Here is a 14675-nt window from a genome sequence, read left to right as displayed (position 1 = left end):
CACTGACAGATTTGGGGCAGGAAGCTCCAGGATCTGAATACATAGTTTCACTACCTTTTTATGTCATCCCTTTCCCAGGGACTGGCTTGCCCTCCCGAACTGAGGTGCTTTGTGTAACTCCCAACTTATGCTGAAACTCCCAGTTACGCTGTGAAAGTCAGGGGGAAGTGGGAAAGGATTTTGAGGAGTATTCCAGAAAATGTATATTTTCATGGCTGAGCAACTTCAAAACAAAACAGCCTCAGAAAACTGTTGTTAAAACTGCTTTCTCTGGCTTGTATGCAGCAGTTTCCTGAGGGATTCCTTTGTTTGTCTTCTTCAGTAAGTACATCATAGGAAGGGCCCAACTTTACTACTATTTTTTCCTTTTCTTGTTTTGTCAATGTTGTAAGGGACAGACAGAGCAGATAGCGTTCAGGTTGACTATTTGAAACCAAAATGGGATCAAGGCATCCTGGCATGTAAAAATTGCTCACAGAAACTAATACCCAAGTTTAGTGCAAGACCAAAGCACTCCAGGTCACCAGTATTGGAGACTTTCAGATAAATATACACCTAATCCTAATGAGACACGTGATTCCTCCTTCCACTTAGGTGGTTACATAGACTTGGACTGGGCAGGCAACTGTGTTTCTGTAGAAAGGCATGAATATAGACAGACAGGGGATTACATGGCCTGTGCAAGGGATGATATAGATAACCCAAGACCTCTTTTCCAAGACTCATATAATTGGAAAGTTACTGTATGCTCTCTGAAGACTTTTATTCTATGGCATTAGAGGGTTTTGTTGCTATTGTGTTGTTCAGCTAGGGATTTAAAATAACTAGCTGGAGCCACTCAGAATGTGTGGGGGAGAGAGGAATATACTATATAGCCTTCCAGTGTAGACATGCCCTTCATTTCTGAAGGGCATCACATTTGATTATCGGTGTCTTAATTTGTAGGGAGATAAATTATTAACAGTGACTTCATCAGATCTCTAAAAAAGCCATTCTTCAGTTTTTTTCTTGAAGATTGCCTGAACTTTTATCTGTCTGTCTTTATAAATTCTTAATTCATTGCCCTTTCTCAGCCTCTTAGCTTGTAAAATGAGGCCAGTAGTGATTTAACTGATATCTTTGACATGCTTTCAGAATACTGGATGTCTCTGTGGACAGTTCATTCTCTTCTGTTCCCTCAGCTGTCCTGTATGCTTTTTCCCTGCTACATTTTCATATGGTCTATGGAAAAAAAAAATCAGATCATTAAACTTGGGAAAGCATTGACATTTTCTGTGAGAATGGCTTCTGGATTTTTGGGCTCTTTCCTCTAATAACAGCCAAAATAAACATTGCAAAGAAAGCCCTTTAGTTATACCCTTCAGCATGTGGGTCTGCTTAGTTCCCTACCTTCCCTCTGTCTCTCGGTCAGGGACAAGCAGAAACTTGGTGGTTCCCTTCCCTTTGTGAGCATTTCTTGATGACTTGTTTCTGCTAAAGAGGCAAGGAAGAAAAGTTTTGAACATTTATACTTTCAGTCTTCAGAAACTTAGTGAGAGAACAAAGTGAGAAGGGACAGTCAGTGCTTTTTTTTCCTCTTTTAAGTGCTCTAGGCAGCAGCTGCTGTGCTGTTCAGATGGGTGGTGTGAGAACCTCTCCTTGTGTGCTTGTGTACCTTGTGTACGTGGAGTTGGAAATGGATCTGGTTCTGTGGATGGATGGAAACTAATGTGAAGAGGCATACTCTTCCCTCCTCCCTTCTTTGTCTTCCATGATGTAGCCCTAAGTTCTAGCTTGGGTTCTTCTGTTTTATAGTGAATATTGTCACAAAAGGAAGTATTTGGGGGTGGCTTGTCTGGGTTTTGGGAAGCTCAGAGTTGATTCCTGGCTCTGTCATGGTCTGTGTGACTCAGTCATGTTACTTGGCCTCTCTGAGTCTCTGTGAAATGCAGGGAATGATGCTGACTTACCTCTTACCTCTCAGAAGAAATGTGAGAGTAATTACAGGTGAGGCGAGGTGCTTATATTGGATAATAACAGGAGCTATGAGCGTACAGAATACTAAAATACTTAATTTGGCTGTCAGTTTGTCATTAGCCTCTAAATAGCAGAGGAAGGCTGTGCCCCTCCCAAACCTCTCAGCTTACCTGTATGTTGACATGGGAAATCTTGTGCTTTGGCTCAGACAATGGGCATGTGCCTGTAGGGCCCCAAACCCACTTGCTGTGGCCCCTCTGGGTGTGACTCCACCATAGGGACCCAAGCCACAACAGCAGCAAAATGCCAGGTTGTGTCTTTGCTCTGGGACCCTGCATGCAGCATGGAGCTAGGGCAGAGCTTTAGCTTTCACAGTCAGTGTGAAAGCAGTAAGCATACTGAGATCAGATCTCAAGCGCTTTCTTGTCATGACTGTGGACGTTCAGTAGGGTGGAAATTTTGCTGAACTATTTGCTGCTGGAGAAGAGAGTTTACCTTAGCAACCTTGGGCTGTGCCAGGGGGTGTAAGGTCGTGCAGAGTGGGTGGAGGTATGTGTTTTGCAGAAGGCACTTGGCACTGTATTCAGCCATGAATCTGCACATTTATCCATCAGCGTCAGGTCTGTTATGGGGGAGGAGGGGAAAGGATGGAGATAGCGCAGCGTGCAGAAAGAATGCAGGTTGGCCGGGCTTCTCCAGCTCAGGGAGCAGTGATGATCTGTCAGGCTGATCCCATGGAGGGGAAGGGCTGTTTGTTTTGAACAATGAAATAGGCTGAAGGATGTGCTGGGAATGCATAAATATTAAATGGTGTTCAAACTTCCAGCTAGGAAATGTGCTCGTCTCTTGGTAGCAGAACACTCCTCTGCACTCTTGAGATACTGCTGTGTCTTGTACGTCTGGGCTAAGTGTGTCCCCCACTGTGGTGCCTGTGAAAGGGGCAGAGGTGCAGGCAAGCTGAGATTGCAGTTGGGTGTGAACATGGAGACTTTCAGAAACATTGCCTGGCTCTATATAACAGTATATTGCCATCTCCCCTGCATGGAAAGCTGAGCAGTGGCTGGGATGCTGACTTTGGCCCTAGAGGCACATGCACTACTTTTTGCTGTGTGCTAGGTTACAGGGGAGTCTTGGGCTTAGACTGAAATCCTGTGTGGGGAACTGAGGCACGAAGCTGTGTGGTTAACTAGCTGCCAGCCCTCTTTCCTACTTGTATGACTGAATTACTGCAGGTATTCACCTCCTGTGCTCTAACAAACTTGTTTTATACTTTGTGAAGATGAAGGAATGCTGTGAAGTGCAGTGATAGATGGAACAAAGGTTGGATCCCGCAGTAGCTGGGATACCTCCATGTGTGATACAGGAATTAGAAATATAAGACAAAAACCCACTGATTGGTAAGATGCTGGGGGTGTGCTGTTCTCCTTGTAGAAATCCTAGAAGCAGAGAACTTTGGATCCAGGAGTGCCCTACACCAGAAGCAGTCAGAGGCTTTTAGAAGCAGCATGTTTGACATAACTAGACAATACCATCTCTGCCAGCTGAATCCATGTAGGGTGAGGCAGGAACTGTATTGCTGTATTGGCTTGAGATGAGATGGGAGTTCCAGCTGTGAAAACTGCCTCCATATTTTTTCCTTTCGGAAAATGACCTGCCCAGATCTGCTGACAGCTCAGATGTACAGGCATGATTAAACATCACAGGTATTACTGAGCTGTAACTGGAACTGAGATTCCCTGTAAAGTGGGACTGGCCGTTACTGAAGGGGCAGAGTAAGAGAAGCAGAAAATGGGAGAAAAACAACATTATCAGCAAGTGATGCAAGTGTAGCTGTTGCGTATAAGACACGTGGTCTCTCTGCTTTTAGTATTGAGTGATTGGGTTATGTGACTCTTAGGTTGGTAATGCTTTCAGAGGGCAGGGGGAGTTTGATACCTCTGAGAACAGCACATGGCAGTTGAATCACAGAACAGGTGGTTAGTCAAGTTCTTCTGGGTTTTCCCTTAACCCACCACCACTGACCTGTAGCATAGCTGGAAGCAAAACCCCTGCTTTGTGCCTCAGTCATGCTATGTAAAATGGAGATACTTGCCAACCTTGTGCAAGTCCTTTGTGATCTAATCAGTGTTTGAGGCTCTCCTAAGGATGCTGCAGATGACTGCAATACTCCTTTTCTTTTTAAGGCACATTTGCCATGTGTTGCAGTTTGCCATCTGTTACATAATAGCTTTTGCTTTAATTTTATGATTATATTTTATGCATTCCCCAAATGAAATCATGGTAGGCCTGTAAAATGTTTGACTGACTGTCATGGTTTAACCCCAGCCAGCAACTAAGCACCACGCAGCTGCTTGCTCACTCCACCCCCCTCCCCAGTGGGATGGGGGAGAGAATAAAAAAAAAAAGTAAAACTCATGGGTTGAGATAAAGACAGTTTAATAGGACAGAAAGGAAGATAATAATAATGATAATAATAATAGAATAACAATAATAATAATAATAAAAGAATTGGAATATACAAAACAAGTGATGCACAATGGAATGGCTCACCACTCGCTGACCGATGCCCAGTTAGTTCTTGAGCAGCGACCCGCCCCCCTGGCTATCTCCCCCCAGTTTATATACTAGACGTGATGTCGCATGGTATGGAATACCCCTTTGGCCAGTTTGGGTCAGCTGTCCTGGCTGTGTCCCCTCCCAACTTCTTGTGCCCCTCCAGCCTTCTTGCTGGCTGGGCATGAGAAGCTGAAAAATCCTTGACTTACTATAAACACTGCTTAGCAACAATGGGAAACATCAGTGTGTTGTCAACATTCTTCTCATATTAAATCCAAAACATAACACTATACCAGCTACTAGAAAGAAAATTAACTCTATCCTAGCTGAAACCAGGACACCTATGCAATTGGAGTGGCAGTGCTAATTTCATCTTTTAGATAGCTGAGTGAGGGAGCAGACCAAAGCAACCTGCTGTGCAAACCCACAACATGCAGACAATGGTCGGTACCTTATGTAGTAAGAAGTTACAACAAATACTTGGGAAAGCTGCTTTTGAGGTTTGGACCCAGTTCCCATTGAAGAGACTTGGGTTTTCATTCCCTGGGAGCAGTTCCCCAAGGCTTGCTAGCAGCCCCACTCCAAAGTCAGCTTCTTTTATGTAACCAGAGTGCAGCATGTTTGTATTGATGTTGCATGCTAACACAAATCCTATGGAAGCAAATGCTTCACTGTTTACACTCCCTGCTATGGGAGGAAAAGAGCAAAGCAATGCGTGACGGAAGAGACCATCTCATGTAATGTGTAATGGGGAAGTACTCTGAGACAGCGGTGGTGAGATCAGGATAATAAGTGACACTGAGCTGAGCAGGAATTGGACTCGAGTCTTTACGGAGGCTTGACTGTCTCAACCATACCACATAAAGAGGTGCTTGCCCTTTCCCTTCTGCTACAAAGGGTATAAAAGAAATTTACTTCAAAGAGCACAAAACCACAAAGACATGTATTGAGAGATATTCAGACTTTATCTGAAGCCAGCTTCCTTAAAGCCAATCCATTCTGCTTCTGGACAAGAGAAAATTGTGCGCATCTGCTGCTTCTTTACTGCTCCTTTGGCTTCTCCACCCACCCCCACCCTCTTCCTTGTTCCTTCCTTGTCTTTGAGAGCTGTTTAAAAGTGATCCATTTCAGTAGGGAGTTATTTGTTTGCAGAGCACTTAAATTGTACTGGATTGCTTCTGGCTATTTATGTTGATGGAACTGTGCTTGTGTTTCTAGACCCATGCAAAACACTGCTTTTAATATAGATGCTTAGTCTTACAGCACTGATGTTGCTAGACCAGTGATACTTTCCATCTCCAGCTGGGCAAGCCACCCTTTTTATTCTACAGGTCTGCATGAATTTGGTTGGGCACCCCAAACTAGATGCAGGTTCCAGTTTCCCAAACCAAAACTGTTTGCAGACTGCTGAAAATCAGCCCCTCAGGGTGTTGTTCAGAGCTATAGGACTTTTCTGTTGACTTCAGTAGGATTTGTTTCAAACCCTTCAAAGCGTCGGGGCAATGCTGGGAGGTAGGGGTGGCAGCAAGAAGGGAGTCAGGCCAGCACAATTTAAATGCAGTCATCTACATCACTCATTTACAGTGAAGAGAAGATGCAATTTATTTTTAACACCTTCTTAATTCCAAAATGTTTGTATATTAAAAAGATGAAATGACAGTTAACTTTACTGTGGCTCCTTCTCACAGTACTGCCCTTATCCCTCTTGTCCTGAAGAGCTGACAATCCATAGTGATTTTCTTGCACTGTGAACTTGTATGCAACTTAGCAAAACAGGGATCTCAACTTAATAGCCTCTCTGAAAGCTAGTTTAACCACAAGTAATGACTGTTAGCCTGGCAATATCTTGTTCTTCAAATTGTGAAGAGAATTTTTATGCAAACCAGGCTGTTTTGTTTTCATTATTGATTTGATGATGCTTATTATTTATTATTATTAATAGTTGTGGTAAGCCTAATAAATGGAGTGTGCATGGCCCATGGGGTGTTATATCTTACTTGTGAAGTTTTTTTTTCCTTTTTTTTTCTTTTTTTTAATCACACCCCCTACATTTGTTTCTCATTTTACCTGAGAGACTTTAGAGCTTTTAGAGCTGCTGAATTGTATGACCTTGTAGGTTCATGACAGCTCTGGAATAGAGTTGCAGTGCATCTATCTGTATCAGGAGGGAGTAATTAGCAAGTTATTGATAGTCAGATGAAGTTGCAGCATGAATTCCAGCAAGCAGAACGTGGTGGCTTTCTAATACAGGGCTTGAGTGGACCACCCAGGTCAGCAAATAACTGTATCTTTATTATTTGAAAAAGACACTCGGATGGTGTAGAGTCCTGTACAGATAGTAAATAATTCTGCTTGAAAGCTGCCATTCCTGCCGATATGTTATCTCGTCTCCCCGCTTTTTCTGCTAAAACTGTTCCTTATACTCTTGCTGGCCATCATTATTTTTCTGTTGTGGGCATCATTATTGAAAGAGCTTGCTTTGGGGAATAAATTTCTTGCTTCTCTGAGTGTCTGTGAGGATTTTTACTTTATTTGCCAGCTTTATGCTGATATAGATGGAAAATAGTTTGCTCAGAGTCCTTAAAATTACTTCTAGTCTGAATGGAGCAAAAGCAACAGATGGTCTAATAGGAGAAATTGCATCTACTGGAGAACTATGACCTTCCACTGCTGGGCACAGGTTTGGTGCAGTGACTTATTGGCGATGCGAGTTGCCTGAGGAACCAAGGATGCTGAGCCTGGGGTGGCCCTTGCCCGTTGGCAGGGTTGACGTGGTCCAATTCCAAAGCAAAGGCAGGCTTGGCCACAAGTGCAGCCTTCTCTAGAGAAACAGGCTGTGATGGGGCACGTCACTGTCTACAATAAGCTTGTCCCTGCAAATCCTATCTCATATTAGTGTAATCCACGCAAGCTGTGGGGCTTGCTGTGGTGTGTGCGTCCACACAGAAATAGAGTGCGGAAGAAAACTACCATGTAAGTGGGGCTGCAGGGACCAGCTGCAGGCAGAGGATCAGTACCCCTGAGCCATTGGGCTGCCTCTTTGATCCAGCTGCCTTTTTATGGCTGTTTTCTGCCCTTCTCCACTTGTAAATAACTTGGCCTATCTTTGGAGTTATTTTCCTCTAAGCCAGACCTTTCAGTGTCTCAGAAACCCTGCAGCACATAAAGGGAACACAGAGAGATGAGAATTTTTTTTTTCTCGGTCATTTGAGTGAATTTAAGCTTGATTGACAAGCCCTGTACTAGTGCTGGAAACTGGGATTTCCTGGGCATGTTAATGGTTTTTGCATTAGCGCTTTACATGTAAATCCTGGCTTCTGCAGCTGAGTAACTGTTGTCCCTCAGGTGAGTTTGTTGTCTGGCAGCCTCCTGGCCTTTCCAGGGCAGGGGCGGATATTGTCTTTCCTCTTATTCTCCAGGAGGCAGCAACGTGTCTCCAGTTGTGCTTTAGCTTAGAAACTAGGGAGAGCAGCAGGGTTGTGCCTTTGTGGTATGCTTGGTCTTATTTTGTCCAGTTGTTTCTTAATTAACCCGGGCATCAGCAGCTTCCACCATGTACCCTTCTGAGCATTTCCAGAGTTCGGTGGGTTTTGTGTTCCAGAGTTATTTTGGTGACAGGTTAATCCTGCTGATTATTACTCATTTTCTGCTTTCTCCTGAGAAGAGTGATTTGTTTTCCTATTTAATGCGTGTTTCTTCTCCATCTCCCCATTTAATTTGCAGGGTCTGAAAATGGTTGGCAAGTGTATTGTGAAGGCTGATAAAGAGAAAGTTGCCAAGAGCTTGGAGCTGTTGAACATCCTCCTCAAAACTGTGACGGAGCAGGTGAGTATGTGACCTGATGTGTGGCAAATGGCTGTTCTGAATCCCTCCAAGGCCTCTTATACCTTGTGACTGCTCCATCACTACATCCCACCTCATTTCTTACTGAAGGTACCCCTGGAGGGAATGCCTAGCTGGATTTGAGGACAGAAAAGCCCTCATGTCTGAAGGAGTGATCCATAGCTCTTGTAAGCTGATCTCCAAGCACTTGTTGAAGGATTTGTGCAGTGTTCTGCAAACACATGTGGCATCTTCTTTCTTATCAGCAGAAATATGGCTTGGGATACAGTGAGGGCAAGTTGAGTTTTGTCCCAGATGATTGCTTTGTCCTCTCCACTGAACTCCAGAGATCTTAATTTCCAGAAACTGAGCCTTACTCTCAAGCTTTACGAGCAAGAGTGAAGTTTTGTTCTGGGCTTTGTTTTCCATAATGAAAAATGGCTTTTTTGAACATGAGAAGAATTTCTGTAGGTGACAAAATAAGTCTCCAACATGGTCTTGTTTACTGGAGCAAAATACCACGAGCAGCAGAATTGCTGAAGCCCAGTTTCCTACTGATAAGCACTGAGCTCACACCACAGCCTGTTTCTTTGTGAAGACCTAATAGGAAAGTGGGTGGAGGAGAGAGATTATTTCCAAGGCTCTTGTAGGAACTGAATAGCCTTTGAGACGCCCCATTCTGTCTGGTTTTACTGAAATTATCCGGTGGGTTATGGAAGCCATAGAGGCAGCCAGAGGCAGAATGATTGCGTCCTTTAGAAACTAGGCTGAAAATGCTGCTGCTTTTCTTTCAGATAGTTATACAGTCATGTGTTGTCTTCCCCCTGCTCCCAGCCATGAACTGAAAAGGAAAGAGGACCAAAGGACCTTTCAGTCCCTTTTATGCCAGTACAATTCTAGCTGTTAGACTCATGCCTCTCATGCTAGAGACCATTTTCAAGCAAACCCTGTACCTGATGGCATGGTGTGACTTGCCAATTTTTGCCCTCAAATTGAAGTGGTGTTGCAAATGGGCTCAGGGCAGTGGCTTGGAGAAGCCAGGCAGGATTGGTTATTCCTGCCATAGTCTTATCTCAAGGATGGCCTCTGCCCTGCTGCTGTGAGTGCCACTTCTCCATTCACTCTGCGGATTGCCTGTTTGTACTTGCCTCTTGCAGAAGCTGCGTGTGAAGTTGACGGAGTTGGACAAAGTGCTGGTAGCTCTGAACCAGCCAGAAGGCATCGGGAATTCAGCACGTCTTGACTCTCTCTACTGGAATGTCATGCGCTGGCTGAATTACACGTATGTATGCTTGGCACTCTGGCTTCTTGGCTTGCCTGGAGGACTGACTGCCTGTCCTACTTGTCTTCATTGATGTGGGGAAGTAAGAACAGAAAGGAAGTCAAGGCACTGAGCTCAGGCTAGAGTTCGAGTTCAGTGGAGCTCCTGGGTTGGTGAGGTTGAAACACTTGTTGTTTTGCTTGTTTGGAACAATGCTAGGCTCATTGTTCCAGGTGCTTACGTGCTTAGGATTGGTCCTTGATGGGAGAGGATTGTAAGGCATGTCTGATATCTGATGGCATCTTGCCAGTAGAGATAAGAGTTTATCACCCAAGGATACAGTGCCTGCTGTCAGCGGTCCCAAGTGGTGGCCTGGCTTAAGAGCCATCACCAAAGTTGCAGAGGAATTTCTAGGCTAGGATGAGTCACTAAGCTCCTACCACATCACTATGGATTGATTCTGCCAATGTGAGGCTGGAGGGAATAAGTAGTTCTGGAATAGTTGTACTGGGAAGTGACTGGATACCAGAGAGTACATGCCAGGACCTTCAGTCCTCTCTGGTGATTTTGGGGTTCCGTAGTGTTTGGATCCCCAGCTGATGCTTGGAGTGGTTGCCTTGCAGCTCTGAAAGCTGGGGAGCATTTAATGTTTATGTTTTAGTGCTCCTGTGTAAAATGGCAGCTGGATTTGACTTTTGCCCCAGGGCAAAAAAACCCGTAGGATCTTTCCCTCTTTTCTATCAATAGCTTGCAATAAGAACTTTTGTTTCCCCTTCCTGCTGGCAGTATTTAGTGAGACACACAGCATTAGGAAATGCTGGGTGCTCTGCTCATGGCTGAAAGCTGCGGTCCCAGTGTGTGGGTGGCCTGGTCTGTGGTATCTCAGCCCTGCAAGAGGCTCTGAGGGAAATGCTTACATGTGGCTCACTGTGAGAGGGCTCACAGGCAGGGAGGAATCATACAAGGCAGCTGAAGCTGTTGTTGTGGCCCCTTCTAATGTCTTGAACAGGCTGGCAGGGCATAGTGGCCTCACCCAGCTCTGTGACACAACCCCAGACCCTTTTCCAGTCGCACACAGGTCCCTTGGCATCGGACTGCCAGGGCTGGCACAAGGATAAGTCCTGGTTTAGGAGCTACTAGACACTGCAGCTGGGAGGGTGATTGCTAAGGTAGGAAACGCTGAGCTTGTGCATGCTGTCTGAGGAAGGGATTGGGGTTCAGGGCTGCAGCCTGCCGTCACTGTTGGTGCCATCTTGCTGTGACACGCAGAGATCTTTGTGCAGGTAAGTTGGAACAAGCCTATGGCAGGTGTGGTTTGTGCACAGGATCCTGGTGAAGTGCTGAGAGGCAAGTGCTAACATCAGGTTGTCAGGATAGTGTTTTTCCACCCTGAAGAGACACAGTTTGAAAAACTCTCCAGAAAGCTTCACATTGAAAACCAGGCCATGGAATTGGAGCCTGGCTCCTTTTCAGAACTCCTCTCTGGGGACTGAGCTGGTGCAGAGCAGCATAGACGGGGTGGTGGTGAAGTTGCTGATGGACTCTGTGAGAGAACAGCAGCAGCAGTGGCTGTCTTGCATGCATACAAATGCTGCCTAGATGAGACTGGAATGGGCTGTTGGGGATTCTTGCTGGAAGACCTCTTGGGATTGTTAGCACAGTGAAGGTCTTGCTGGGGCTGTCACCTTGGACAGACCGTGTCTCAGTAACCTTGCATGGGGCTGCAAGCAGGTGTGCTTGAGAAGGTGGTAAGTACAGTGTTATCTGGTCTGTGGAATGGGGATTCTTCCTCAAGTCTCCGTGTGCCTTCTTCAGTCCTGGTCTGGCTCCCACTGTTCATTTAACCAGTCCCTGTGCAGACTGAGGACCAGCTCCAGGGATAACGCTCATCCTTGCAGCATGCCTGTGCTTCCTGCACCTTGTGCTTCTTCATGGGTCACACTGCTCTCTGGCTCTAAAGTAAGTTGCTCTTGATTTTTGGCATTCTCTCTGCAGGAAGCCCAAGAAAGAGAAGACAGCCAATAAGCCTGTGCAAGAAGCAGAGTCACTTAAGCGGAAGAAGAAAGGCTTCCTGCCAGAGACCAAGAAACGCAAGAATCGCAAGAAAGGCATCGAGGAGAATGGGGTAGCACCAGTAGCTAGTGAAGATGGAGAACCAGCAGCCCCAGAGGAGCAGCTCCTGGGAACAGAAACCCCCAAGCAGAAAAAAGGCCTTGTGCCCGGTAGCAGCAAACTCAAGAATCGGAACAAAGGGGTCAGGGAGAATGGAGTGCCAGTGGCGGGCAGTGGGGAGGAAGCTGTTAATGGAGGAGATGCTGTGGCTGACAAGAAGAAGAAGAAGAATATGAAGAGAAAAAGAAAAGGTGATGTAGGCAGTGAAGCCGAGCAGGTTCCATCTGCCAAGAAAACCAAGGGGAGTGTCAGCCAGGAGACCCAGCAGAAGCAGGGCAAAGCCAACCAGCAGAAGCAGGGCAAAGCCAAGAAGAAAAGAAAAGAGAAAAAAACTACAGCACCACAGGAGTAAACTCCATGGACTCACCCAGGCCTGACATGGCTAGCATGGCTCAGAGGACTGTTTTAATATCTTTTATAACTATAGTTTTTATGTCCTCCATTACTTTAAATAAACCTTCCATGATGCTGAGCTCTAAAGCTGGGGGTCTGACTCAATGTGGAGGGTTCAGCACAGGGTACAGGGAGCTTCAGGAGGTCACATACCTTCCAGGCTCTGGTAGATGCCCACTCTCTCTTCTGTGGCAATGCCAAACAGCCTGTGTTTGGGAGCACAGACTCCTGTCTCCACGATTTCCCAAGGTAGAAGTGAGAGGCTTGTTTGGATTTCTTGGTGAATTGCGGTAGGTGTGCTGGCACTGCCAAGTCGTGCAGTCAAGACCTGTGGGAGGTTCAGAGGTAATGCCTAAAGGCACACTTCTGTCTTGCCCAGGCCCAGCAGTACTCATAGCTTTTCCAGTCTGGGAGATGCTGTCTCTTAAATGCCTGGGGTTAAATGGGCTTGCACATGCATGTTCTGGGGTCAAGTATATCCAATTTGGCCACTCGGGTGTCATCAGTAACTACTGTAATCTAGCTTTCTTGCCATTTTGCTGCTGGGTGCAGGAGGGGTGATGGCCCCTGTGATAGCACAGGGACATCAATAAAAGAGTGAAACAGTTGAAATAGTTGATTGATTTGCTAGTCTGCCAGGCCAGCAGGCTCTGTGCAGCCATGCAAGGCACCTGTTACCAGCAGGCTTACAGCAGTCTGTGAAGGTGACGGCATGGAATCGCATCTGCTTATTTATCCCCAGGCTCCTGAAGGCCAAAATGCCATCGCCCCTTTGGAGAGCGCCAGGACCAGGTTCTCCAGTGTGTTCGGTACCTGGTTCTTGCTGGGAGCTGAGTCTCAAAGTGTTTGAAACCCTACTCATGATGTAGTTGCCTCTAAAGCCTCCTCCCTCCTTTCCTCACTCCCATCCGCTGACCACCTTGCTCCTGGAGGCTGGAAGGTGTGCGTAGGTGGCTGGCCCTGACTCCTCTCCCAGCATCTGAGGGAGCAGTCCCCATGAAGGCCCAAGTGCTCTCCTTCCTCCAGAGGAGTTTGGTGCTGGCTCCTGTCGGAAGCAGGCGGTTGCTGGCAGAGTGAAGGGCCCTGGAGCAGGGTTGTTTCTGCTGTGCCTTCGGCTCTCGTCCCATAGGTAGGTCTGTACCACCAGACACAGATAAGGGCACTGGAAATGTCATGTTGCTTTTGGAAGGAGTGAGAGAAGAGCTGCAAAGGGCTGTGTTTGCCCATGGCTATTTATCTGCTTTTGCAGTGATTCTTTTCTCAAATGGCATAAAACTCCCTAGGAGACAGCTGTTGGCAGTAATGCAGACACATTCATTTGCAGACCCCTGGGTAGGTGCAGCCCTCTTCTCATTTCCATGTCACAGCAGTGATCCTGCAAGGTCTGCCGCGCATCTTAAGGAGTGCGCTGGCTCCTGTTAGCAGCAGGTGAGGGCTGGAGTTACTGTGCCCACCTGCTGGCAGGGTTCAGTGGAGAATGTCCTTCCTTTCCCAGCCTTTCGCTTTCTGCCTTCACAACTGGCTTCCTCTTGCACTCAGGGACTAAGAGAACGCTTAGTTGTTGCCTTGGAGGACACAGCCCTTTTGTGTCCTGGATGAGGAGGTGGAGCGGAGCTGGGCTCTGCAAGTCAAGCACCCTTCAGGGAGGGGCACAAATGGGGGCAGGAGGTGAAGGGGAGCTCTGCAAGGTTTCCAAGGTCCCTTAGTGTGTGAAGGGAAGCTCTCCTTTTACTCACACTTGCTAACTGTTGGCCTCCAGCCTCAGCAGGTTTTGCAGAAGCTGCTGGTCCCCGAGCAGGATGGAGGCTTAGGCTGCAGGTACGTGCCAGGACAATACAGATCAGACTTTCTGTGAAGGCCGGTGCTTGCATCTCCGTGTGGTGCTCCCGCGCTTGTCTGGGCAATTTAGGGCTGGACTTGTCCTGCTGGACCTTTTCTCCCAAGACGCTTACTAATCTGAAGGTTGTTGTAGGGCCTTGACTGGAAGAGCTGCTGTTGCAGCCTGCAGAAGAGCTGCAAGTCTTTATTCCCAGTCAGAAGGTGTTGGCAGTTATTATTGCCAATATTGTCTCCAAGAAAAAGGGTGCCTTTGCTTCAAAGGGGACTGTTGGCACTGGGGATGGTGCCTTTCTTCTGCTATTTAATGCTGAAAGCTGGCTCATTGCCTTGTTAAAACCTCAATCCCAGATAAGCCCCTCCAGATGTCTCCTGAGTGATGACTTTTCGTGTATTATGCAAATGCAGCATACAAGAGGCCAGCAGGTCAGGGCCATCCGTGTTTCATGATCCGGAGGTGCTCTGAAGGGGAGCAGGGGTTTCAAATCTGAACACTGTCTTCACTAAAGATTTCTTTCCTTCTTTCTGTGCCTGTAAGTAGCGCATCCTGGGACTTTGTACCACTGCCCTTGCAGAACTAGAGGAGAAACGACATGCAGATGTGGTGGGTGGGAAGCAAGGCAAGTACACAGGTACATGGGTTTGTTGGGAGTGGGAAGACAGCCTTAGAGCCCACTGG

At 46.6% G+C, this 14675-nt stretch overlaps 1 protein-coding gene across 1 annotated transcript in view; it reads left to right on the top strand.

Annotated features, from left to right (window-relative positions):
• Positions 1 to 12239, top strand: part of MYBBP1A (MYB binding protein 1a) — a 63423-nt gene extending 51184 nt beyond the window's left edge. The window contains exons 26-28 of the mRNA XM_049801969.1: positions 8236 to 8337; positions 9492 to 9616; positions 11591 to 12239. Of these exons, the coding sequence (XP_049657926.1) occupies positions 8236 to 8337; positions 9492 to 9616; positions 11591 to 12119 (756 nt within the window). The 3' untranslated portion in view covers positions 12120 to 12239. The remainder of the gene's footprint in view (positions 1 to 8235; positions 8338 to 9491; positions 9617 to 11590) is intronic.
• Positions 12240 to 14675: the final 2436 nt, after the last annotated feature.

This window comes from Accipiter gentilis, chromosome 6 (genome assembly GCF_929443795.1).
Source record: "Accipiter gentilis chromosome 6, bAccGen1.1, whole genome shotgun sequence".
NCBI classification, from domain to species: domain Eukaryota; kingdom Metazoa; phylum Chordata; class Aves; order Accipitriformes; family Accipitridae; genus Astur; species Astur gentilis.
The sequence above is the reverse complement of the archived record's forward strand: the minus strand, read 5'-3'. Positions and strand labels throughout refer to the sequence as shown.